General features: G+C 61.8%; 1 protein-coding gene across 1 annotated transcript in view; it reads right to left on the reverse strand.

The window, feature by feature from the left end:
- Nucleotides 1–6,112: 6,112 nt before the first annotated feature.
- Nucleotides 6,113–22,657, reverse strand: part of CAVIN1 (caveolae associated protein 1) — a 30,559-nt gene continuing 14,014 nt past the window's right edge. Inside the window, exon 2 of the mRNA XM_084615829.1 lies at nt 6,113–7,912. Coding sequence (XP_084471955.1) covers nt 7,247–7,912 — 666 coding nt within the window. The 3' untranslated portion in view covers nt 6,113–7,246. The remainder of the gene's footprint in view (nt 7,913–22,657) is intronic.

Below are 22,657 nucleotides of genomic sequence, written 5' to 3' on the forward strand. Positions count from 1 at the left end.
TGTAACTTCATCTCCAAGCCTGCAGCCTTGGGCAGAGCTCTGGGAGCTCAGCCATGCATGGAAATGTGTAGCATTCACCTGCCTGCTGCCGAGACCACAAGGGATAAGTATGTGTTACGTTGTATGCGGCGCCCTGCCCCTTAGGACCAGGGAGCTGGAAACAAACAGATGGTCTCTGAGGAGACGTGATCCATGTGGGTCCCTTGTCCCGTGTTCCTGGAAGCTACCAGCTGGCTAGGACACACAGGCAGCGGTTGCATCATGCGTGGGCTCAAGGGAACAGGTCACGCTGTCCCCTTCCCGGCTGTAGCTGTGTTTTTAAACAATTCCCTGGATCGCTCCTGCTTTTGCAAGCCTGAAAACTTCCCCCCGCCCTTCCCCTCCTGATCCACCTGTCTTCTGGTGTTGAAGAAACCCGCTGGCTGCTTTGGTTCCTCCGGGGTCTTTCAGTGGAGCTAAAAATAAGACAGTTGGTTTATTTCCCAATAACGGCTCCAGCTGCGCTGCTCCCAAATGACTGTTCCCCAGGATTCAGAACAGCCATTCATGGCTCAATGTCCCCTTTGCCCTATTGCTAGACTGACCCCATTTCCCTGGGGGCGAGCCCGGTGCAACACCAAACCCCCCAAAGCATGGCGTGAAAACCTGAGTCGTGTTTCGGTAGCAGTGACTCAGGCCGCTGAAGGGATTGCACCCTCTTGGCAGGACAAACTGCATTCCCACCTGCCGCTCTGTTCTGGCACCAGCTCTGTGCAAAGGAGCCAGAGACAGATTCCCTCCTGCCGTGGTGGGGACGCGGCCCATCAGACGCTATGTCTGTGTTGTGCAACCCCACGAGCCCCAGCTGAGTGCGGAGGGCAGGGCAGGTCCAGCCATGCTGTTTCAGTCAGTTCATCCCTTCTCCAACTGCGAGGCCCCTCAATCCCAGCCCACAAATCCCTGCTACGGCACCCCAGCCCTTGGCACCACCGCCCAGCTCTGCCAATGCCCCTTGATCCTTAGGGGCAGCCCCCCGCTGACCTGGCCCTTCGGACGCATGTACCCACTAACCTCACAGGCAACCCAGCAGCTGCTGCTGCTCTGCAGTGGGGTCGCTGAGTGCACACGGGGAACAGAGTGGGGATTGTTTGTGTGGCTCATGGTGTGAGTCGTGTGGGGAGCGCTCTGTGCCTGGGACCCAGCTCAGACGGGCCCTGCACGGCTGCAGATGTATTTTCCCAGCTAACACTTAGGCCTTGAGGGGCCGGCCGACTGGGTGCCCTTCACTCCCCTGTGCCCTGGGCTTTCCTAGCAGGCTCTGAGGAGACTCCCCGTGGGCTGCAGCATGCTGGCTGGTGATGTCACAGGAAAACCCACCCAGCCAGGGCTGCTGGGAGCCGAGCCCCGGGCTGTCCCTGCCCCATCCCCTTGCAGACACTCTCTAGGGTTGAACAAGACCCAGAAAAGGCTGCAAGGTTCCTGAAAACGCCTGCCCTTGCTGGGAGCCGGCCCTGGCGCGGCCAGGAGATGGGGCTGGAGTCTGGCACAGGGCATGTAGGGGATGCTTCTCACCCCAGCCTATGCCAGCCAGAGCCCGAGGAAGGGACAGACGCCGTGAGCCAGTGCCTGACAGGCGGGGTGGAGCTTCCTGGTGCAGCTGCGTCCAGCCGCGGGGTTTCCAGCTCCCCTCTGGCAGCAGCTGGTGCGGGGCCAGACAGGCCGCAGGGCCCCAGGCTGGCAACTCCTCTCTGCCCCATGCGGCTCCCCCCCGCCCTGGTTCTCTGGCAACGTCCCCAGCTGGGACTGCAGCGGCTTTGTCTCTGGCCCCCGTTCGTTCCTGTGCGGGGCGTCGAGGCTGTGCACCGCGGCTCTGTCAGCGCTGGGAGGAAACCTCAAGGCTGAGCCGCCCTCCTCCCAGCTCCCCAGGCCTCGCTGCATGCAGAGCCCTCCCAGGGGAACCCCCTGCCCACATCAGCGTTGGCGGGGGAGCGCGGGGGGGTTTCCCTTGGGCCCTCCCCACAGCCCAGCCTGCTCCCCCAGGTGTCCCCACGATCAGTGCTTGGGCTGGGAGTTGCAGAGGGCTGGCAAGTGCGGCACTGAGCCGGGATGGGGCAGTTCCCGCCAGTGACAAAGGCCTCTCCTGTTCCAGGGTTTGGGGCTATGGGCTCCCCAGGGGATCTCAGACCCACAGCTGGAGCCGGGATCCAGCTGTTCCCCAGCATGGCAGTAAGAGCCCCCCGTTCTGGGCTGGCGCCGGTTCCTTCTCCCCCTTCCGCGGGCTCTAGGGTGTTTGCCTGTCGGGGACTGTTGGGGGGAAGTGGTGCTGGGAGGAGCTGGGCCAGGCCAGCCTGTTTCGACCCCCCAGGCCCGTGTGCTGGATGGTGGATGCGCTGGGTAAACAGGGAGAGGGTAGGGAGGGGATGCCAAGCCACGGTTCCCTCAGCTGGGGCCAGGACTGAACCCACTGGGTCGGTACAGTTTGACAGGCCACCCCCCGCCCCAGCGTTCCTAACTCTGAATCCCCCACCCCTAGTGGAGGGGCGATGGGCACTCACTGTGCTGGTAGCTGTGATTCCCCAGGGGCCAGGCTGGGGAGGGACATGTGATTGCCATGTGCCTCAGTTTCCCCGTAACATGGGAGTGATGGAGCTTACCTGCCCCATTAGGGAGGGTAAATCCACAAATGTGTGTGAGGCTCAGGACGGGGCATGGAGATGGGTGTCCAGCCAGCCTGGGGTGGGTCACTGCTGGGGTCTGGGTACAGGAAGGGGGGAGCTGAGTACACAGACATGGGGGGAATGACAAAGGGAGTCGGGATTCGCAATGAGCCACCTTCCCCTAGAGGGGTTTCTGGGGTTGCTGAGCTTCTGCCATGTTCTAAATGTCCAGCCCACTTCCTGAGAAAGCAAAACAAAACACTCCCTGGTTTTATGTAGGACCTACGTTATTGGGAGCGAAATCACAATGAGCAGGTGCATTTTGTTGCCTGTTCCCAGGGGCCCCCGACGCTCTCTGGCAAACTTTGATTCAGCCTTTTTTAAACCGCAGCCCACACATGGAGCTGGCAATATGGGGAGCGTGCTCGGCTCCCACCTCCTTCCCTGGCTGCATCTGTCTCCCACGAGCTGGAGCCAGAATATGGGTCGGGTCCTGACGCTGCCCCTAACTCGCTGGGGGGCTTCTGGCAGTCGCTGGCCCTCCCTGGCCTCTGTCCCTGCAGCTGGAGCCTGGGGGCAGTCGCTCGGGGGTGGGGGGCACAGCCTGGCAGAATGTGGGAGTGGCACTGAGTGATGTCCCAGGCCACGTGGGGGCTGGGCTCGCTTGGTGCCAGGCTGGGCCAGCCTATGTGTATAGTGGGGGGGCTGAGAGCCATTGAACCAAACTGGAAACCCTGGATATGAAGGAAACTACTTCAAGCCAGGAGGTGCCGCAGCCCCCCCAGGTCCAGGACCTATGCCCCTCCGCCCCCCGCCTGTTTTCCGCAGGTCTTTGTTCCTCTGACAAGGGGAAGGTTTCCCCCCATTGTGCTGGGGCACCAGTTTCATGTGGGTGAGGGGTGGATGCTGCCCCCGGTGGCTGGATCCCCCCGCCCTGCACGTGGGGCAGAGCCCAGGCTCCCTGCCAGCCAGCAGCAGCTGGCGCCCCCGGGCCGGTGCCCTTCGCCCCAGTCCGTCCGTGGGAAACACACTCCACGCTTGGCCTTTTAGAAAAGAAACTTTATTGGTCGGGCTGCTCACCAGGATGCAGTCATAGAAAATGGATAAAGCTCCGCCCGCCTCCCATGGCCCCCAGCTCATCACCTTGAGCTCGGGAGGGCCCAGGACTCGCGCTCTGCCCCGTGGACCCGCTCGGCTCCCTCCCTCCGGGGTCAGAGCTGCTTAGTGCGGTACCAAACCCTGGTGGCCTTGGGCCGCTCAAGCCAAGCGCCCGTCTGTGCCCTGGGAGTTGCTTACTCTGCTTCTCCGTAAGAAAAATATATCTGTAAAAAACAATAGATGGGCCCCTGGAAACAGACAGAGGGTGAACAGCCCCCTGCCCTGGCCACTCCTTCGCCAGCTGGCACCTCCCCTGCCATGGGCTGGGCTGCACAGGGGGGATGCAGCGCGGCTTGGCAGGGTGAGTGCGGGGCACAGCCAGTCACTGGGTCCCCACGCACATGCTGAAGGAATGGCCCTAGGCAGAGGGGCGAGGGCTCAGCCTGCCCTGGGCTGGGGGGCTGCAGAACATCTGGTTTCTCCGCGAGCTCCCGTGGCAAACAGTGAAGGGCAGCTCCGGCAGTGAGCAAAGATCCCAACCGAGGGCAAGCAAGGCTCCCCTGCCCCCTGGGGACTGCCACTGCCTGGGGCCTGGCATCCCCCCGCAGTGGTGGTGCCATCATGGGGTTGGCAGGGAAGGGCAGAGCATGGCAAAGGCCTAGCCAACCCCATCTCTTCCTGCCCATCCGTGGGGGCAGCACAGGGGTCCAGAGATGCCTTCTCGTGGCTTAGAGAGAACCCACCAGGGAGCCAGGCACAGAGCCCAGGTGCTGGGGCCGTGCCCACTTTGGCCTGGGCATGGCTGGGCAGGCCGTGAGCTTTGCTGCAGGGGAAGGACCCCGGGGGTGGGAGGGGGACGGGCAATAAGAAAGAAAATGCTCTTAACAAAGAAGCAAGTTTATATATTGTGGCTCCGTTAACAACAAACCTCTGCTCTCCTGTGTGTCACATGGCAGTCAGGACGGCAGCCGCGTGTGCCAGGGGCTGGGCTGTGCCCAGCGGGTCTGAACTAAGGGAAGGATGGGCACAAACACAAGCCAAACCACCCGGTGTCCCCTGCCACCTGAGGGGCTGCAAAGGGGCAGGGTGGGGGTTGGGAATTGCCAGCCCCAAAGCCGACGTCGGCTGGTCAGGAGACATACCGTGTCCCAGCACACGCGGCCCCTCCCTCCGTGCTGCCAGGGCTGCAGGGAGCCCGCTAAGCAGCTGCGGTGCGTGCGGATAGGAAAGCTGGAACAGGCGCTTGGCGAACTGCGCTGGGCATCTGACATCAGCTATGGAAGTGAGAATGGCAGCAAGCGGGGAGGCTGGGGGGATATGCAGGGCCCTGAGCCTGAGCCGTGCCGGGACTCCCTGCAGAGACTCAGCTGCTCAGGATCAGGCCCACAGACCCGTGTCAAGGCTTCTCTCTGGCTGGCCAAGAGCCCTCCTTGCTCTGTCCCCTTTCTGTGGCATCAGCACGTTCTCTAGCCCTCCTGGAAATGAGTCACAGCCGCACCCTGGGCCCTCCAGCACCCCCACCTGCACCCTCCCCCAGCCAGTGACCGTGCAGCACCCCCGGCCTGCACCCTCCCCTGGCCTGCACCCTCCCCCAGCCAGTGACCGTGCAGCTCCCCCGGCCTGCACCCTCCCCTGGCCTGCACCCTCCCCCAGCCAGTGACCGTGCAGCACCCCCGGCCTGCACCCTCCCCTGGCCTGCACCCTCCCCCAGCCAGTGACCATGCAGCTCCCCCGGCCTGCACCCTCCCCTGGCCTGCACCCTCCCCTAGCCAGTGACCGTGCAGCTCCCCCGGCCTGCACCCTCCCCTGGCCTGCACCCTCCCCCAGCCAGTGACCATGCAGCTCCCCCGGCCTGCACCCTCCCCTGGCCTGCACCCTCCCCCAGCCAGTGACCGTGCAACTCCCCCGACCTGCACCCTCCCCCGGCCAGTGACCATGCAGCTCCCCCAGCCTGCACCCTCCCCCAGCCAGTGACCGTGCAGCTCCCCCGGCCTGCACCCTCCCCTGGCCTGCACCCTCCCCCAGCCAGTGACCGTGCAGTACCCCTGGCCTGCACCCTCCCCCGGCCTGCACCCTCCCCCAGCCAGTGACCATGCAGCTCCCCCGGCCTGCACCCTCCCCTGGCCTGCACCCTCCCCCAGCCAGTGACCGTGCAGCACCCCCGGCCTGCACCCTCCCCTGGCCTGCACCCTCCCCCGGCCAGTGACCGTGCAGCTCCCCTGGCCTGCACCCTCCCCCGGCCAGTGACCATGCAGCTCCCCCGGCCTGCACCCTCCCCCGGCCTGCACCCTCCCCCGGCCAGTGACCGTGCAGCTCCCCTGGCCTGCACCCTCCCCCGGCCAGTGACCGTGCAGCTCCCCTGGCCTGCACCCTCCCCCAGCCAGTGACCGTGCAGCTCCCCCGGCCTGCACCCTCCCCTGGCCTGCACCCTCCCCCGGCCAGTGACCGTGCAGCTCCCGGCGGCTGATGCTACATGGTACAGGGCTCGCTCTCCGGTGACGGGCTGGGACACCCGACTCGATGCAGCTCCCTGCAGCCTCCTGGAGCAACGTGGTTACGGGCCCCAGCCGGCGGACGGTTACGCCCCTGTGCCATGGGCTCTGTAGACACACACAGGAGCATGAGGCCTCCGTTCCTGTGGGGCAGTCCCGGTAAGGCCTGGGGTGGCCCCGGTGTAACCGGCAGCAGTGACAGGCTCCGGTGTGTGTGTGTAGGATGCCCGCGTTGCCAGGGGCTCTCGCTGCCACCCAGGCAATGTGGTGCCCATGTTCTCCAAGTGTTACACAATGCTGGGTTCTCCAGAGCTGGCCCATTAACTCTTTGAACCCTCTGGGGTCAGGAAGTGGCAGGGAGCCCTTCCCAGCCCCATGTGGCATTGCCCATCCTCACACGTGCTCTACCCACCAGTGGGATCGGCTTAACCCTTCCCTCGCCACATGCTAAGACATGTCAGAGATCCACCTTCCGCTGGAGATCTTCCAGACCGCCCGGCCCCGGGAACTGGCATTCGGGCAGGGGTGGGAAACGTCTCTCTGCTGTTGCTAGCCAGCTGGGCTCCTGCATTCCCCTCCATCTGCCTGGGGGGATGGCTGCTCGGGCTGACAGACTGGAGGGGTCTCCAGCACTGGGCAGTTTGCCGGGCAAGAAGCATTCTGGACATCAGGTCTTGGAGAGCTGCAAAGAGGGATATTCCCAGGTGTACAGCAGTTATCTTGGTTTTAGCACGCTTCCCCTCAGGGGGGTCCCTGGTGGCTAGCAAGCTCTCACAGGGCTGCCAGCAGGAATGGTCTCCACAACGAGCGTAAGGAAAACAGTCCTGTATTCCTAACTCCTCCGTGTGCTAAAACTAAAATATAAACGACACCTCGTCTGGGATGGTGGGGGGTCGGCTTGGACGTCCAGAGGAATAATGATACAACGGGTACATGTTCCCCAGGACGCTTGGGGCGAAGAGAGATTTTGCAGTGTGAAAGGTTATGTGTTCAGCCGTCCATCCCGTGCCGCCACCCATCCTACTCACTGTCGCTCTTATCCACCAGCACTGCGTCCGACTCCTCCGTGATCTCCAGCAGCGTGTGCATCTCAGGGCTCTCCTCCCTCAGCAGCTCCGTGTTCTCAGCCTCTTCTCCTCCCACCTCCACCATCTCCGTGGCTTTCACCTCCACCTCGCCCTCTCTGATCTTCTTGACGTAGAAGGTGAAGGGTGGCACCTTGTAGACTGCTGTCTTGGACCTGGTGTAGATGGGGTGGTTGGGAGTGAAGGATTTCTTCAGCTTGTCTCGAGAGGTTTTCATCTTCTCCCTCCTCTCAGTGGTTACGATCTTGGTGCCCAGCTTGTTCATCCTCTTCTCCAGGTTGTGCCGGGTCTTCTCCAAGTTGTGTTTGGTCTTCTCCAAATTCTCCTTGGTCTTTAGCTTGGTCTCCTCCATCTTCTCCTTGGAGAAAGCCTTCTTGAAGTCATCCACCCTCTTCATGCCACTTCTCTTGATCCGCTCTGCTCGGGACTCCTCGATGGTCTCTTCAACCTCCACCTCCTCATCTGAGGAGAGCTGGATTCGGTCCTCATCGGCGCGGTCCTCGTCCACAGAGACCTCCACGCCCTCCTCTTCCTTCTCTTCCCTCTCGGTCTCCTTCAAAGACTTGCTGATGCTCAGCTTGGCTGGGAGCTTCACTTCATCCTGCCAACGGTGAAATGGAATCGGTAAGACACGTGCACTATAAGGACCCACGGCCCCAGGACCCAGCCTGGCAGAGCTACAGCGCCTGGCGGCCACCCAGCAGCACATGTAGGCAGCTTGTGCCCCACTTCCCACAACCCTCTGTGGACACAGCCCATGGGACATTCGGCCTCAGGGGTTTGTCAGGCAGCAGCCCCATGGCTCCTGATAGGCTCCCTGCCCTATATAAACCCAGCGGGCAGTCCAGGAACCATCTGGGCCACAGCGTGGTGCATCTCTGGTGTTGCCAGGGCTGTTCCTGTCTCATGCACTTGACCCCCTGGCTTGACGTCGGCTTGTTTTGGGCTTTGCCTCCTGACTCGGACTCTGACCCTTGCTATCAACCCCAGCCTGGAAGTGACCACGAACTCCTCGGCTACCCCTAGCCTCAGCTCTGCCCCTGCTCTGCCCCTTGGCCCTCTCTGCCCCCGCGGCTCCCAGCCATCTAACCTGGGCTGAGCAGCTCTCGGAGTCGCTGCCCAGCTAACCGCACTTACGAGGACTAAGATTCACAGCTAGTCTGACCTTGGGGACAAATCCAGCCTTCAGTGGCCAGCACCCGGCTTGGACTCCTCACCCCCTTTTTCACTCCCCCTGGTAAATTACCCCGGTAGGATGCAGCTCTCGCCCACAGCAGCTTGGGGCCCTTGCTAAATTCAAGCTGAGCCTTATCTGCCCTGCACACTCCGGCCTGGGTGACAAACCCACCGTGGCCTTAACAGCACAGGAGAGACCTGCAGGTGCTGGAACAGGGGCTCTGTCCCCTCTATCCTGGCTCCTCCCACCCCTCATCTTCCAAGCCCTTCACTAGCATCCTCTTCATCCCTGAACTGCTTGTACCACTCACCCTCCCGCCAGTCAAAGCTGCCAGCGGACTCTCCCCTCCGGCCCTCGGAGCTCATCTCCCCTGGCTGGCTCCCTCCCTCCGCGCAGCCCTGAGCTCCCTGCTGAGCAGTCCGGGGACTCCCCCCGTTCCCCGCTGGGGCATCCTGGGTGCTGCTGGCACCTGCATTCGGCACCGAGCCCAGCTTTTCACAGCGCGGGGTTCACTAGAGTCACACGACTCAAGGCACAGGCCCCACCCTCTCACTCACCCATGGACAGCCTCCCTGATGCCAGGGCAGCCACTCCTGATTCACACCGGCCTCAGAGACGAACTAGGGGTCTGACTGATTCCAGCCCATGCAAACAGTGATGTATAGGAATTGGGTCGTATCCCTTTAAATAGCTTGTGAGCCCTCTCGTGGCGCTCACCATGTTGTATGTTTCACAACCCAGCCAGGACAGCAGTGCCAGGTCTGCAGAGAGTTATTTGCACTCAGCCATGCCCTGGTGGTTTCTTGTTGCGCAAAGAGCAAAAGACACACCACAAAGCTCCCATGTTTGCCTCCAACTCCTGGCTGCAAGGCTGGTGTCTAACCTCTGCAGCACAGACTGGGAGGCCGTGCTTCCCCGGCCCGGTACATCACACCGCAAACAGAGCCAGGCAGCAGCAGGGGGCTTGGTGCTGCAGAGGAGCAGAGCTGGCATCTTGTCCCCTCTGCGAGAGCCGCCCAGGTTTCTGGCTGGTTCTGCAGAGCGAGAGCGTCTGGGATCCTCACCCGCCGAACTGCTCATTGCAGAAGAAACAGGATAAAACACCAAGTGCGAGAGTTGAAACCCGTGGCCTTGTTGCCTTGGTGTGTGGGAGCTGCCCTGGAGGAAAGGTTGTTTCTGCTAGTTATGTGTCCCCTGCCTGCCCTTCGCCCTATCGCATACCACCCCCGTGGCAGGACCACACCCAGCCACTTGCTTGTTCCCTGGTACTGCTGGGGAAACTACCTCCCGAGCAGATTCCTCCCGAGGCTGCTGGTGAAGTAACGTCCCTGCCCCATGCCGCTGGTCTGTGCATTCCCCAGAGCGATGTGAACAGAGCCTGCCAGCACTGGCCCTCCCCCTGGGAAGGGGCAGAGACCTCGCTCGATTTCCCAGCGCTCTCACAGCAGCGAGTCACTGGCTGACCACTGAGATCAGCTCCCCCGGGGGGCACAGGAATTCAGGTCCCCCTAGAAATCACCCGTGATCTGTCATCGAGGGCACCTGCTGGGCTTTCCCCTGGGGTGAGGCCTCTCCTCTGAGCGTGGGAAAGCCCCTCGTATGGCAGCTGGGCTGGGAGCAGAGGGCTCCTGCCCCCCAAGGCTTGCGTTCCGCCCCGTTCTCACAACGCAGACGCACAGGAGCCCTTCCCCTTGCACCTGGGCACTGGCCCCGGGGCTCGTGGAGGAAGGGAAAGTGAGCCAGGGAGATTTCCCCCACTTTCCCGAAAGAAGTGACCTGTGCCTGGCCTCCCAGCCCAGCCAGAGACAGCTGCCTTCCGTGGGGCTTGTTTCGAGTTACAGGGAAAGATTCCAAGCGCCCCCTGGTGCGAGGCGAGGGGCATCCCAACAGCACAGAGCAGCCAGCGGGCGCTGAGGAGGGTGCCACGGGGCAGGGGCTTCAGCATGTTTCCCTGTCCCCAGCAGCCGATGCCCCAGCAGATGCCCCAGCCCACGGCAGTCAAACCGCGGCTGTAACAGCAAAGGCCCACAAGCAGTGTGTTGTCCAGGGAGGTTAGAAAGGAGATTGGGGGCCCGGACTCCTGGGTTTTATTCCCAGCTCCAGGACGGGAGTGGGGTTTAGAGCAAGGGTGACTGGGAGCCAGGACTCCTGGGTTCTATCCTCAGCCCTGCCACTGGCTTCCTGCGTGACCTTGGGCAAATCACTTCCCCTCTCTGTGCCTCGGTTTCTTCATCTGTCAAGTGGGACCTGTGCTTAGCTAGTTGGCCAGGGGGAAGGCAGCTGGAGTCAGTCCATCTCTAGTTAGTCCCCTTTTTATTGAAGGGCCAAGCCTGCGAGGAGCCCTCTGCTCTGCATTCCCCAGCCAGAATTAACTCCTGCTTCCCCCAGACATGGGTATAGTTACACCCAGCAGCGAGCGGGCAGGCAGCAGGAGGCTGTGACCGATTTGTAACCCCAAAATGTGCTTAAGGACAAACTAGCCCTACGACCTTCCCATCCTCTGGGAAATGGCTGTGCACATTGATGAGCTAATACACCTGTGAAGTGGGTCAGCTTCCTTGGGGAAACTGAGGCATGAAATCCCAGCGTGACTTACCCAAGGTCCCTCAGCAAGCAAGCATCAGTGCCAGGAATAGGACCCAGGAGTTCAGGGTTCGGGTCCCCCCCCCCGGCCTTTTTCTCTTTTGGGCTGCCCAACTAGCCTGGCCCATGTCTGTTCACAGCCTGAATACAGCCCAAATCCATAACAAAAATAACCCACCCTATCCTGTTTTCAAGCAGGGAACTGGCCAAGCGCAGGTTGCTTCAAACAGCTTTTTGGTCGATTCCTCCATCACCAGCCTAGGATGTGAGTTCACAATCCCCAGTGACTCCAGCCAGGGAGCAGGACCTTGCAATGCTCAGGGCCAGCGGGGAACCGCAGGCAGACGGAGTAGCGGCAGTTTCTTAGGGGCCTATTGACGTGCCCCGGCCGGCGTGAAGATGGGATGGCTCCCCCGCACCCTCCCCTCAGCCGGGTCCAGGACAGACAGACGCTCCGGTCTCTGCATGAGCGTGTATTAAGCTGCCTGCAGGGGCCAGGCAGTCAGCGTGTGGGGTGTAGCTTCTTACCCTGCAGATGGACCTTTGCGTCCAGTGCCGTGCGTGGGGCACGGGGGCAGCGAAGGGGCAAGCAGCACCTGCCCATCTCCCCTGGCTTACCCATAGCCTGGCCGACCTGACAGGCCCCTGCCTCACATGCTCCCCCAGACCCTGTTCTGCCTGGCCGGTTCCCCTCCAGGGCTGTGGGCCTGGCCGGGGGCCCAGGGCCCTCCCCTGGCCTCCTGGGCCGGCCAGGGGCATTACCTCATTTTCACCGTGTACCCTGGAGCATGGCCATCCTGCCTTTGTTTGCCAGAGGCTGGAATGGCTCCCCTGGCTCCTGCCCCACCATAGGCTCTGTCAACATCTTTTTAGACAATCAGAACTTTCCTATTGTTGTTCTCCCGGCCAAGCACAATTAGCCTCGGGCCCTGGTTTCACATTCTTTCCCCGGCTGGAATGGCCCTGCGCAACAAGCCACCAGGGTTAGAGCAAGGGTGGAGCCTGGGCTGCTAGTGCCAGGAGGAGAGAGAAGGAGACGATGCTCCCTCTGTGGCATTTGGCGGGGGCTTTGCCCTCCCCACGGGGCTGACTGCCTGCCCTGGCGCCTTCCCCCGGTGCGACATGTGCCCAAATCAGAGTTCTCAGCCCCCGTTCTCTGCCCAGAGCAGCACAAGGCACCGGCAGGGGGCTCAGGGCGCTGCTGACCCAGCTCAATGCTGCCAGCTCTCACAACCGTGCCATGTGTCTTGTGACATTCGATGATTCCAGCCCCAGCTCCAGGAGTCAGGTGATTATGAGACGCTCAGTTTTTCATGTAAAGGAAAATGGAAGTTTTTAACCCTCGCAGCTGGTGTGGGGAGTTGGGAGACGTGACCCCTAGAGGCTCAGAAACCAGGGGCCCTGCTCTTCCCTATCTGTTACTCCATATTCCCCCCAATTGCTTCTCTCCATGGCGCCGGAATGCAGCCCGGCCTGAAACCCAGCCTGTGCTGGGCTGGAGGCTCAGCAGCGCTGCGACGCCCAGCCAGCCCTGCTCCTGCTGAGCACATGTTGGTATCTGTTCCTGCCGCCAGACAGAGCCAGTCTCGGGGCAACAGCTGCCTTGCTGGGCGACAGGCTCTGCAGCGCACGGAAAGATGGGAAATCACCTCCCTGGGCGTGGAGAGCTGCAGCCGGATCTGCGCCTTGCGGCAGGAGGAGGGACTCTGAGCTGGAGTGGCCTTGTGATCCCTGCCACTCAGGTTGGATTTGGCCCCTGGCGTCCCTCCCGATAGCGCAGGCCCTGTGGCTCAGCTCCCAGATCCAGTCAGTCGCTGCATTGCCCTGGGCACTTTCCCCTCCAATTCAATGCGACTCCCCAGCATTTAAACTCTTTCCCCTTTGGGGATGTTTGATCATGGTTGCTTTTTCCCCTCTGCCCCCCAGATTCTCCTGCTGCCTTGACCCTCCTCCCCCGGGAATTCAGAGCCTGGGACAGAACCCTGGAGTCCTGACCCCCTGTGCTCAGTGTCCCAGTCACTCTGCGTCCCCATGGAGCAGAGAGAGACTCATTCAGGACAGCCAGGCCTGCAATCCCCTGCAGAGGGAAACACGCGGGCGGGAGGGAGAAGAGGCTGGCATGAGATTGGTTTTCAGCTGAGCAGCACATCGCGTGCGATGAATCCTCTCCGCGTTCCCAGCCCAGGCTGGAAATAGCCCTGCACTGTATGAAGCGTCACAGCTGCCCGGCCTCAACCTGCAGCTCAGGGATTTATTACTCGAGGGGTTTTAATCTCAGGAGCTGGGAGGGGGAGACGTGGAGCTTCTGGGATGAGCCGCCCGCCAGGGAGCCGTGAATGGGTTTGATAGGAGAGCTAGGCAGGGCCAGCAGGGCTCCGTCAGCCCCTGGGCCTGCGTCCCAAGGGCTGCGTGACTCAGGATCTGCCTCTCCCCCAGCACCATGGCCCAGCCAGCCACACCCACCCAACAGCCGCCACACCCAGGAAAACAGGGCACCGACCCTGCATGCACCTCCCTGGAAACAAGCAACGTCCCAGCTAAGCTAGGCCTGATCCCCAGCACTCGCCTGGCCAAGGATCTGCCCATTTGACCTCCCAGCAAAAGCCTGTGAAAGTCCATAAAGCAGGAAGTGGGAGCTCTCTGAGAGCCCCAAGCCATGGGCAGCAGCAGGTGGAGACGGCTCAGCTTTTGTCTTTCATGAACCAGGCGGTGAAGAGACCTGGAAAAGCCTCCCTTTCACAAGTTCATTTTGAAAGCAGTTCTGCGTACTGGGTTAAAGCAGGGAGGGGCTGGTCTGGGCACAAGGACTCTGCTCCCGGCTCTGGGAGGAGAGAGGGGACCCAGGGTTAGAATAACAGGGCCTGGATGCTAGGACTCCTGGGTTCTGCTCCCAGCTCTGGGAGTGAGTCAGGATGGCCGTTCCCAGGGTGCCAGTCCAGGCTTACGTTCACTCTGAAAAAGTCTGAAATGAAGAACAAAGCCTGCCTGCTCCTCCTGGCAGCCGGTTTCCCTCAGTCCCACGTGGACCGCAGGAGGGCTCAGGGACTTGATTTGCCCAGCAACAAGCTCAGTGTTCTGGGAAGCCAGAGGCCACGTGTCCAGGCCACCAGCTCACTTGTGACGTCTGGGTTCTGCCTGTTACCCCAGAGACACGTGCCCGGAGCTGCTGAACCAGCCCAGCCCCAAGCTAACGAGCGAAGCAGGTGCAAGGCCCAGGCCCCTCTTGCCAGTCAAGGTGCTTGCCTCTTTGGCCCGGGGCCCAAAGGAACAGCCATCAGCTCCAAAACTGCCCAGGCAGCCAGGAGGAGCAGGTCCTGGGCCCAGACCGTTCCCGTCCCTCCAGTGGGGGAGAGCGTCCCTGTTACGGGCTCACGACGACCCACGGTACGGCTGGTGGCACGATAGTCCCGGCTGTTCCAGACAACAGGGACACGACCGTCACCACCAGCGCGCGGCCCTTCCCGCAGCGCAGCCGCACGTCGCGGAAGGACAGGACATGGCCGTGCAGCAGGACAGCCAGTGTGGTTTCCCCTCCATTTCTCCTCCCTTGCCCCCAAGGGAGAAGTGGCTGATTCAGTTGATCCAGCTTCCCGCCATGTCAGTCCAGCTTCGCCCAGGGCCGACGCAGGACGTCCTGCCCGCTCCTCCCCCTGCTTTCAGCCCAAGAAAACTCTCGCTCTTGAAGGAAGTGACGGCATCTGCCCCACATCCCCTCTCATCTCACAGCTCCTAACAATGCAGCCATGTGTGCTTCCACCCAGCACCGGGCTCCGGAAATACCTGGCACAAAGGACAGGTTTGCAGCGTGCAGGAGGGGCTGAGGGGTTGTTCCTGGTCTTTGGACCAGAGAGCCATGCACGAGGAGCCCTTGCTGTGCTGCTTTCTGGAGAAGCCAACGTCTGCTTTGCTACTATGATTAGCAACACATAGAACAAAACCACCGACGCTGTCCCGGGGGATCCCGACAGCCCAGAGCAAGTCCACAGCCCCCATGAAGACTGCTCATCCTCTCCACAGCAGCACCTGCCCAAGCAATGCCTCATCTCCCGGGGACCCTGAACAGCAGGAACTCCAGCTACTTCCTTCCCTCTGAGTCAACACCATCAGCAAGAACAAAGGCATTCCCCATCTCGGCCTGGCCTGGCTGTGCTGGAAAGGGGCCATATCCTGCAGGCTCAGATACTTATCAGCCCTTGTTGACTCCAGAAGGTTTGTGCACAGAGCAGAGACCTGTTCAAAGCCTCCAGCTCCACGTGAGCTGTCCCCTACCCCCCTCCAGCGTGGGAGCGGAGGGGGCTGCTGCTCTCCATGACTCTCTCTCGGCATAAAATGCACCCACCCTCCTCTGTGCTACCGAGAGGGCCAGAGCTGCTCCCGGCGGACAAAGCAGCGGGGCTGTTTGGACCACTACAAGCTGGGAGCCCGGACGGTCTCTCTGGGAGAGGCGTGCATGTCTGCCGGGCACTGAACCCCAGGAGCTGCGTTTGCCCAGCCTGGGCCGTATGTGGGGTTTTTACTCATTTGAGCAGCTAATCCCGAGGGATCGCTCGTGTAACCTTTCGGCCTAGCACAGTCTACCCCCAGAGCGGGCCCCTGCCCCCTGGCTCTCCCCCAGCCTTTCGCCCTAGAACCGTGGAACTGCAGCGTCTGCCCCTCTGCCTGGCTACAGCCCGCTGGGACAGGCCGTGGGGAGCCTGAGTCCTCCCCCAGAGGCAAGGGGAGCGTTCCAGGCTGGTCTGCGTCTGTAAGGCCCCAGCTGCCCTGTTGGATTAGCAGAGCCAGCTGGGGCGGGGTTGACCCCTTTTCAGCGGGAGGAGTGGCTCCAGAGGCCGCGAAGCAGGGGGCTGCGGGGCGTATCCTCGGCTCAGCACTGAGCCAGGCGAGGGGCAGAGCCTCCGGGAGCTGCAGCCTGTGGTGGGCAGAGGAGCTGTTTGTGTTTGAATGAATACGCTGTGCCCTGAGGGAAGGGCCTGCCAGAGACCAGAGCAAGGCTGCGCGTCCTGCAAGGGGCTCTGAGGGAGCCCACCAGCCGAGAGGGGGCCTTCCCTTGGCTTCGCTGGGCTGCAGCAGGCCCTGTGGAGGCAATGCAAGAACAAAACCGCTGTGTTTCCACAGGGGGTCAGGAGGGTGGTGCCGGAGCAGCCTTGGTAGGGAGGAGGACTCAGCTCCCTGGCTGTGGGACATCAAGGATCTCCGCCCTGTTCCACAAGAGCTGCTTGGCCCATGGCAGATGGGGGGAGCTGCCCAGTGGAAGGGTTGCCTCCTGCCTGCGACGGGCATGTGTAGGACGGGCAGTCTGCTGCGGCAGGGCCCTGGATGGCGGGAATGTGGCTGCGAATGCAGCCATAGTCTGGGTGCAGTGAAAAGACAACGGGAGCCCGTGGGAACAGCCAGGAATCATGGAGGCGCAGGCTGGCTGGCTGTTACACAAATCCCCATTCACACGCAGAGCATGAGCCCCGGGAAGGCTGCGGCTCGCTCCCAGCTCTCACAGGAACCACAAGGTTTAGCCCTGGGCATTTGAAACACACTACTTTTTACTGGGAAACGCACCAAGTCTGGTGACGGGTGAGTCCAGCTGCCCAGATGGGCCTGTCCTGAAAACCCTGGCTCTCCGCGTCCCGGAACTTGGGGCTCTTCAAACTGGGATTCCCAAATTGTGGTTGTGTGCTCCAGCACTGCCTCAATCCAGCTGGCGCAGACAGTGGGGGGACAGGCATTCCCACTGGATTTCTGTCCCGGCCCCTGCCACATGCCGGAAGCACAGAGGACGAGTATCCATGGGAAGTGTGGTGGGTTGTTTTTTTGGGGGGGGAGGGGGCGGGCAGGGGAGTTCTCTGCTGAGCTTTTCAGAAGGGTTCTGTGAATGATCTGGTTTTCCTGTCCTTGAGCCCACATATTGGATGGGGTGACCTTACTGGACAGTGTCCGTCCTTGTCCTGCGATCCACATTGCCCCCTGCTGCACAGAACCCCCCAGGAGGAGCAAACAGAGCTGCAAAGACTGTGTGAAGGGCCCTCCATGACCAGGGAAAAGCCCTGTGTCCAGCAGGTCTCGGGGAGCCACCAGGAGACCTGGGTCACTTTCGTGGAGCTGTGAAACCCAGAGCTGGCAGACTGGTTGAGGGGGGTTTGACATCTCTATTTTTTCTATTTCAAATGACCCAGTGCTGGAAGGTCCGTTGGATTGACTTGCCCTGGTTCTCCCCCACTACGTGTGTTTTTTATCTGATTATATTTTGGAGCCTGAGTTCCCTTCCAGTGAGTCACTGGATCCGTGCCCTTTATGGCCATGTACATACTGCCTGGTTGCTACAACACATGTAAACACTTTCCTCATTGTATAAAAGGCCCGTGAACTGCACAGCTGAGCTGCCTTCCCACCGGGGCCAGGCCTGGAACTGTTCAAGTTCTCCAGACTCACTGCCAAAGCGGGGAAGGTTCCCAAAGGTCCAGGAGCAAAATGCCCCAGGAACTCCAAAGAGCTCCTGCATTGTTGTTGTTTAGGGGGATTTTTTTTAAAAAAAATCTTCAGTTTGTTTAAGAAAGCAAAACTCCCAGGCGATCTGCTCTCCGGTTTGAATGTTTCATGAAGCCTGGCTCGCACGCACGCTGACCACATCTGCAGTTCATTTGGTGCAGTTGCTTTTACATCATTGCATCACCACCAGTCTCTGGTGGGGGGAGAGAGCAGGGGCTTGTTTCACATGCGATTGCAAGACACAGAACACAACCAACGGCCCACCACCACCAGGGGCCCAATTCTGACAGATACTGAGAGCCCACTGCTGTGGCTTGAGCTTTCAGCGCCGCAGGGGCTGTGGCCCTTCCTACAGCCCTCGGTTCCCTTTCATTCCGCAGACTAAGGGCAGAAAACCAGATAAGCAACCGCAGAAGGCGCGAACTCCTGGATTTCAGGTGATCTGCCCAGAGAAAATGGGGGTAATGCTTTTTACCTGCTCCATGTTGGAGAAGGCTTAAGTGGGTTTCCCTCTTCACATTAGAAATACAGGTCTGGCCTCCCCAGCCCCTGCTGATCTGAAAGGCGCCTATCACTCTTGGCAGACCAGATATCTGTGTTAAAGATTCAGCTCCCCTTCTTCAAACTGAGAAAACTTCCACTCCAAATGTAAGGCCTGCAAAGAGTCTTCCCGCAAACCTGGGCCCCTGATCCTGGACCTGGATCCATGCAGCTGGGGCCCAGTGGAGATCCACACGCATGCGGTGCCCTGTCCGCACTGATTCAGGTGCGAGGCTTGGGTCTTTGGAAAAACCTGGCTTGACCTAAATTCCTAAAACTTGTGGGGTAAAAGGAAGAGGAAATAATAGTAACCTCGACCCCCCCTTTCCACCTCCCTTACCCATCGCAAAGGCCACAGGGGCAATTTCCCCAAGTGCTGAATTGTCTGGATCCATTTCACCAATGTCCTGCTCCTGGTGAAACCCTTTACCCTTTACCAGCCTGGAGCGTTGCCATTTTGATTTGCCAGCATTTTACACCCACGCTGCCCTGGGGTGGGCGATTCCTTGAGTGCCAGGGCAATGGTCCCTCGGGCCCTTTGCAGGGAATTTCAGATATTTCCCCCAGTAACCACCCGGTTAACAAGTTCACTGAGTCTGTGTCTGTTTCAGCTTCCTGGCCTGTTCTGTGCTTGGTTCACGGCATCCCCCAGGCTTCCTTGTGCCAAGAGCCGTGACACAAAGAGACGCCCTCACTCGCGCAATTGTTTAGCGTATCAGAAATGATGAGACTGTGCACCAGGCCCGCCGACAGCAATTCCAGGCCTCGGGGCACACACGAGCTGCACCCACGCGGACCGCCTGACCTTCGGGCCGTGCTGCACCCGCGCTGGCTGGTGCCCAGCGAGCTGCCGGCTGCGCACTGTTCCGGCATGGCCAGGGCATCCCCATGCCCACCCGGTAGGGTTGCCAACAGTCTAATCGCGCAACCCCCTACCCTGCCCTTTCCCCGAGACCTTGCCCCCACCCCTTCTCTGAGGCCCCGCCCCCTGCTCACTCCATCCCCCCACCCGCCGTCGCTCAGTCTCCCCCACCCTCACTCCCTTTCACCAGGCTGGGCTCTGGGAGGGAGTTTGGGTGTGGGAGGAGGTGAGGGGTGGGGGCTCTGGGAGGGAGTTTGGGTGTGGGAGGAGGTGAGGGGTGGGGTCTCTGGGAGGGAGTTTGGGTGTGGGAGGGGGTGCGGGGTGGGGTCTCTGGGAGGGAGTTTGGGTGTGGGAGGGGGTGCGGGCTCTGGGAGGGAGTTTGGGTGTGGGAGGAGGTGAGGGGTGGGGGCTCTGGGAGGGAGTTTGGGTGTGGGAGGGGGTGCGGGGTGGGGGCTCTGGGAGGGAGTTTGGGTGTGGGAGGGGGTGAGGGGTGGGGGCTCTGGGAGGGAGTTTGGGTGTGGGAGGGGGTGCGGGGTGGGGGCTCTGGGAGGGAGTTTGGGTGCGGGAAGGGGTGCGGGGTGCGGGCTCTGGGAGGGAGTTTGGGTGTGGGAGGAGGTGGGGGTGGGGTCTCTGGGAGGGAGTTTGGGTGTGGGAGGGGGTGCAGGGTGGGGTCTCTGGGAGGGAGTTTGGGTGTGGGAGGGGGTGCGGGGTGGGGTCTCTGGGAGGGAGTTTGGGTGTGGGAGGGGGTGCAGGCTCTGGGAGGGAGTTTGGGTGTGGGAGGAGGTGAGGGGTGGAGGCTCTGGGAGGGAGTTTGGGAGGGGGTGAGGGGTGGGGGCTCTGGGAGGGAGTTTGGGTGTGGGAGGGGGTGAGGGGTGGGGGCTCTGGGGGGGAGTTTGGGAGTGGGAGGGGTGGGGGTACGGGCTCTGGGAGGGAGTTTGGGAGTGGGAGGGGATGCGGGCTCTGGGAGGGAGTATGGGAGCGGGAGGAGGTGAGGGGTGGGGGCTCTGGGAGGGAGCTTGGGTGCGGGAGGGGGTGCGGGCTCTGGGAGGGAGTTTGGGAGTGGGAGGGGTGGGGGTGCGGCCCCTGGAGGGAGTTTGGGTGTGGGAGGGGGTGAGGGCTCTGGGAGGGAGTTTGGGTGTGGGAGGGGTGGGGGTGGGGGCTCTGGGAGGGAGTTTGGGTGCGGGAGGAGGTGAGGGGGTGAGGGCTCTGGGAGGGAGTTTGGGTGTGGGAGGGGTGGGGGTGTGGGCTCTGGGAGGGAGTTTGGGTGCGGGAGGGGTGGGGGTGGGGGCTCTGGGAGGGAGTTTGGGTGCGGGAGGGGGTGAGGGCTCTGGGAGGGAGTTTGGGAGTGGGAGGGGTGGGGGTGGGGGCTCTGGGAGGGAGTTTGGGTGCGGGAGGAGGTGAGGGGGTGAGGGCTCTGGGAGGGAGTTTGGGTGTGGGAGGGGTGGGGGTGCGGGCTCTGGGAGGGAGTTTGGGTGCGGGAGGGGTGGGGGTGGGGGCTCTGGGAGGGAGTTTGGGTGCAGGAGGGGTGGGGGTGCGGGCTCTGGGAGGGAGTTTGGGTGCGGGAGGGGTGGGGGTGGGGGCTCTGGGAGGGAGTTTGGGTGCGGGAGGAGGTGAGGGGGTGCGGGCTCTGGGAGGGAGTTTGGGTGCGGGAGGGGTGGGGGTGGGGGCTCTGGGAGGGAGTTTGGGTGCGGGAGGGGTGGGGGTGGGGGCTCTGGGAGGGAGTTTGGGAGTGGGAGGGGTGGGGGTGGGGGCTCTGGGAGGGAGTTTGGGAGTGGGCTCTGGGCTGGAGCAGGGGGTTGGGTGGCAGGGGGTCAGCGCTCACCTCGGGTGGCTCCAGAAAGCCGCCTGCACACCCCTCTGGCAATGGCTCTTAGGCAGGGGGCCTAGGGGGTCTCCGCGTGCCGCTGCCCGCAGGCACCGCCCCCGCAGCTCCCATTGGCTGCAGTTCCCGGCCAATGGGAGCTGCGGAGTTGGCACTCGGGGCAGGGGCAATGTGTGGAGATCCCCTCCGCAGGGGCCGCAGGGACGTGCCGGCCACTTGCAGGAGCAGCACGGAGCGAGGATGGGCAGGAAGCCTACCTTCGCCCTGCTGCATGGCCGGGGGCCCCCTCTTAAATCGCCCAGGCCCCTGACCGATTGCCCGCTTTGCCCGCCCCGTCGGCAGCCTGCTGTGCACAGGGTGGCAGGGAGCGTGTCCTGGCTGGTCGCTAACGGAAGCGGTCTGCTGCTCTCCTTGCTCTGCGGCCCTTCTCGCCCGGACGGCGGGTCTGTCTCGTTCAGCGCCTAAGGGTGGCACTCAACCAGTGCGGCGACAGCCGTGTCCAGGGACCAGCGACCATCCTCCTGCCCAACCCAGGTACTCGGGATCCTTACCTGGTCTGCACCGGGGGATTTCATTGCCGCCAAGGACTAGGGCAAGGCTGTGTCGCTGAGGCTGCCTTTCTCCACCAAGACCTTCGAACCCAGGCTTGGGCTGGCGAGTAAAGATCTTGTGGGTGCTTTTCATCGAGTCAGGATTTGGCCCCAGGTCCTTGGTGAAAGTCCTCCCCCCCGCCCATCTCCAGGTGCTGCATTCCCCCTCAGCTCCCAGGGTGGCTGCATTTCAGCTGTGCTCTGTGCCTGTCGCTGGAAAGTGCTTGGGATGACGGGGGCTGCGTGCCCATAGCGAGCTCTTTCTGATGCCCACATGGGAGCCCCGCTCTGCTAACTCTGAGCCACGCCGGTACCCGCTGGGTGCTGCGGATGGCTCCCTGTTGGGTACCTGCTCGGTGAGGTTCAGGGGGTCGCAGTAACTCCGTCTCTGCTGCAGGGTTGGGGGGAGCCATTCTGGATAAAATACGGACCAATCTGAACCCTCGTTCTGAACCTCCCTGCACCTTCCGAGGGTCGCCCTGCTGTGCAGGGGGTTTCCGGGACTTAGCACTGCTGGAGCCTAGGGGACAACCCCCCCCCCTCCAACACTCCCCCCACATTGCTCAGTTTAAACACTTACATTAGCAGGATCTGCACCTGCTGCATGCAGCACAAGCCCCTGGCTGCTGCTGTCAGGGAGGTGGGCTCCAGAGCACCATCCCCAGGGGCCTGGCTCCGAGCTCACACTGGTGAGGCGAGAATCGGGCCCGCTGCCTGGTAAGGCTCCTTGGAGCACTTCGGCGTTGCCGGAGCAGTGCAGAGAAATTCCTCTGCAAAGCAGGCGGGCTGGGATTTCGCTGCATCTTAGCCAGGGGAAGGCATCTTGTTGCCAGCATCTCCTAGGAGGCTGTGGCTAGGCGTCTCAAGGGCCGGGGTGAGCGTGCAGAAGCCAGATGCTTCACCCTCTGCAGCATAGAGGCAGAAATGTAACCTGCTGATCTGAACCCGATCTGCCTTTTCTAACCAAGCCACTTGCCTTGCTGCCTTCCCCTTACGCTGTCTGAGATGAGCCTCCGCAGAGCTCCGTTGGAGGAGCTCACACCACTGTATGAACAGAGGTGACTTCAACTTCACAACTACTCCCGGGAGGTCAGCAGCAGCACCCCCATTTTACAGATGGAGAAACTGAGGCATGGGGAAGGCCAGTGGCTTGCCCAAGGTCACGCAACGAATCTCTAGGAATAGACCCCTGGTGCCCCTGTGCTTTAGCCATCTGACCACCCTTCCCTCCCCCGGGGAGGAACAAGGCATCTCCCTGCAGCCTGGAGAGGAGATCACAGTTTCTTGCACAG

Source organism: Lepidochelys olivacea, assembly GCF_965140295.1.
Source record: "Lepidochelys olivacea isolate rLepOli2 genome assembly, chromosome: 27".
NCBI classification, from domain to species: domain Eukaryota; kingdom Metazoa; phylum Chordata; order Testudines; family Cheloniidae; genus Lepidochelys; species Lepidochelys olivacea.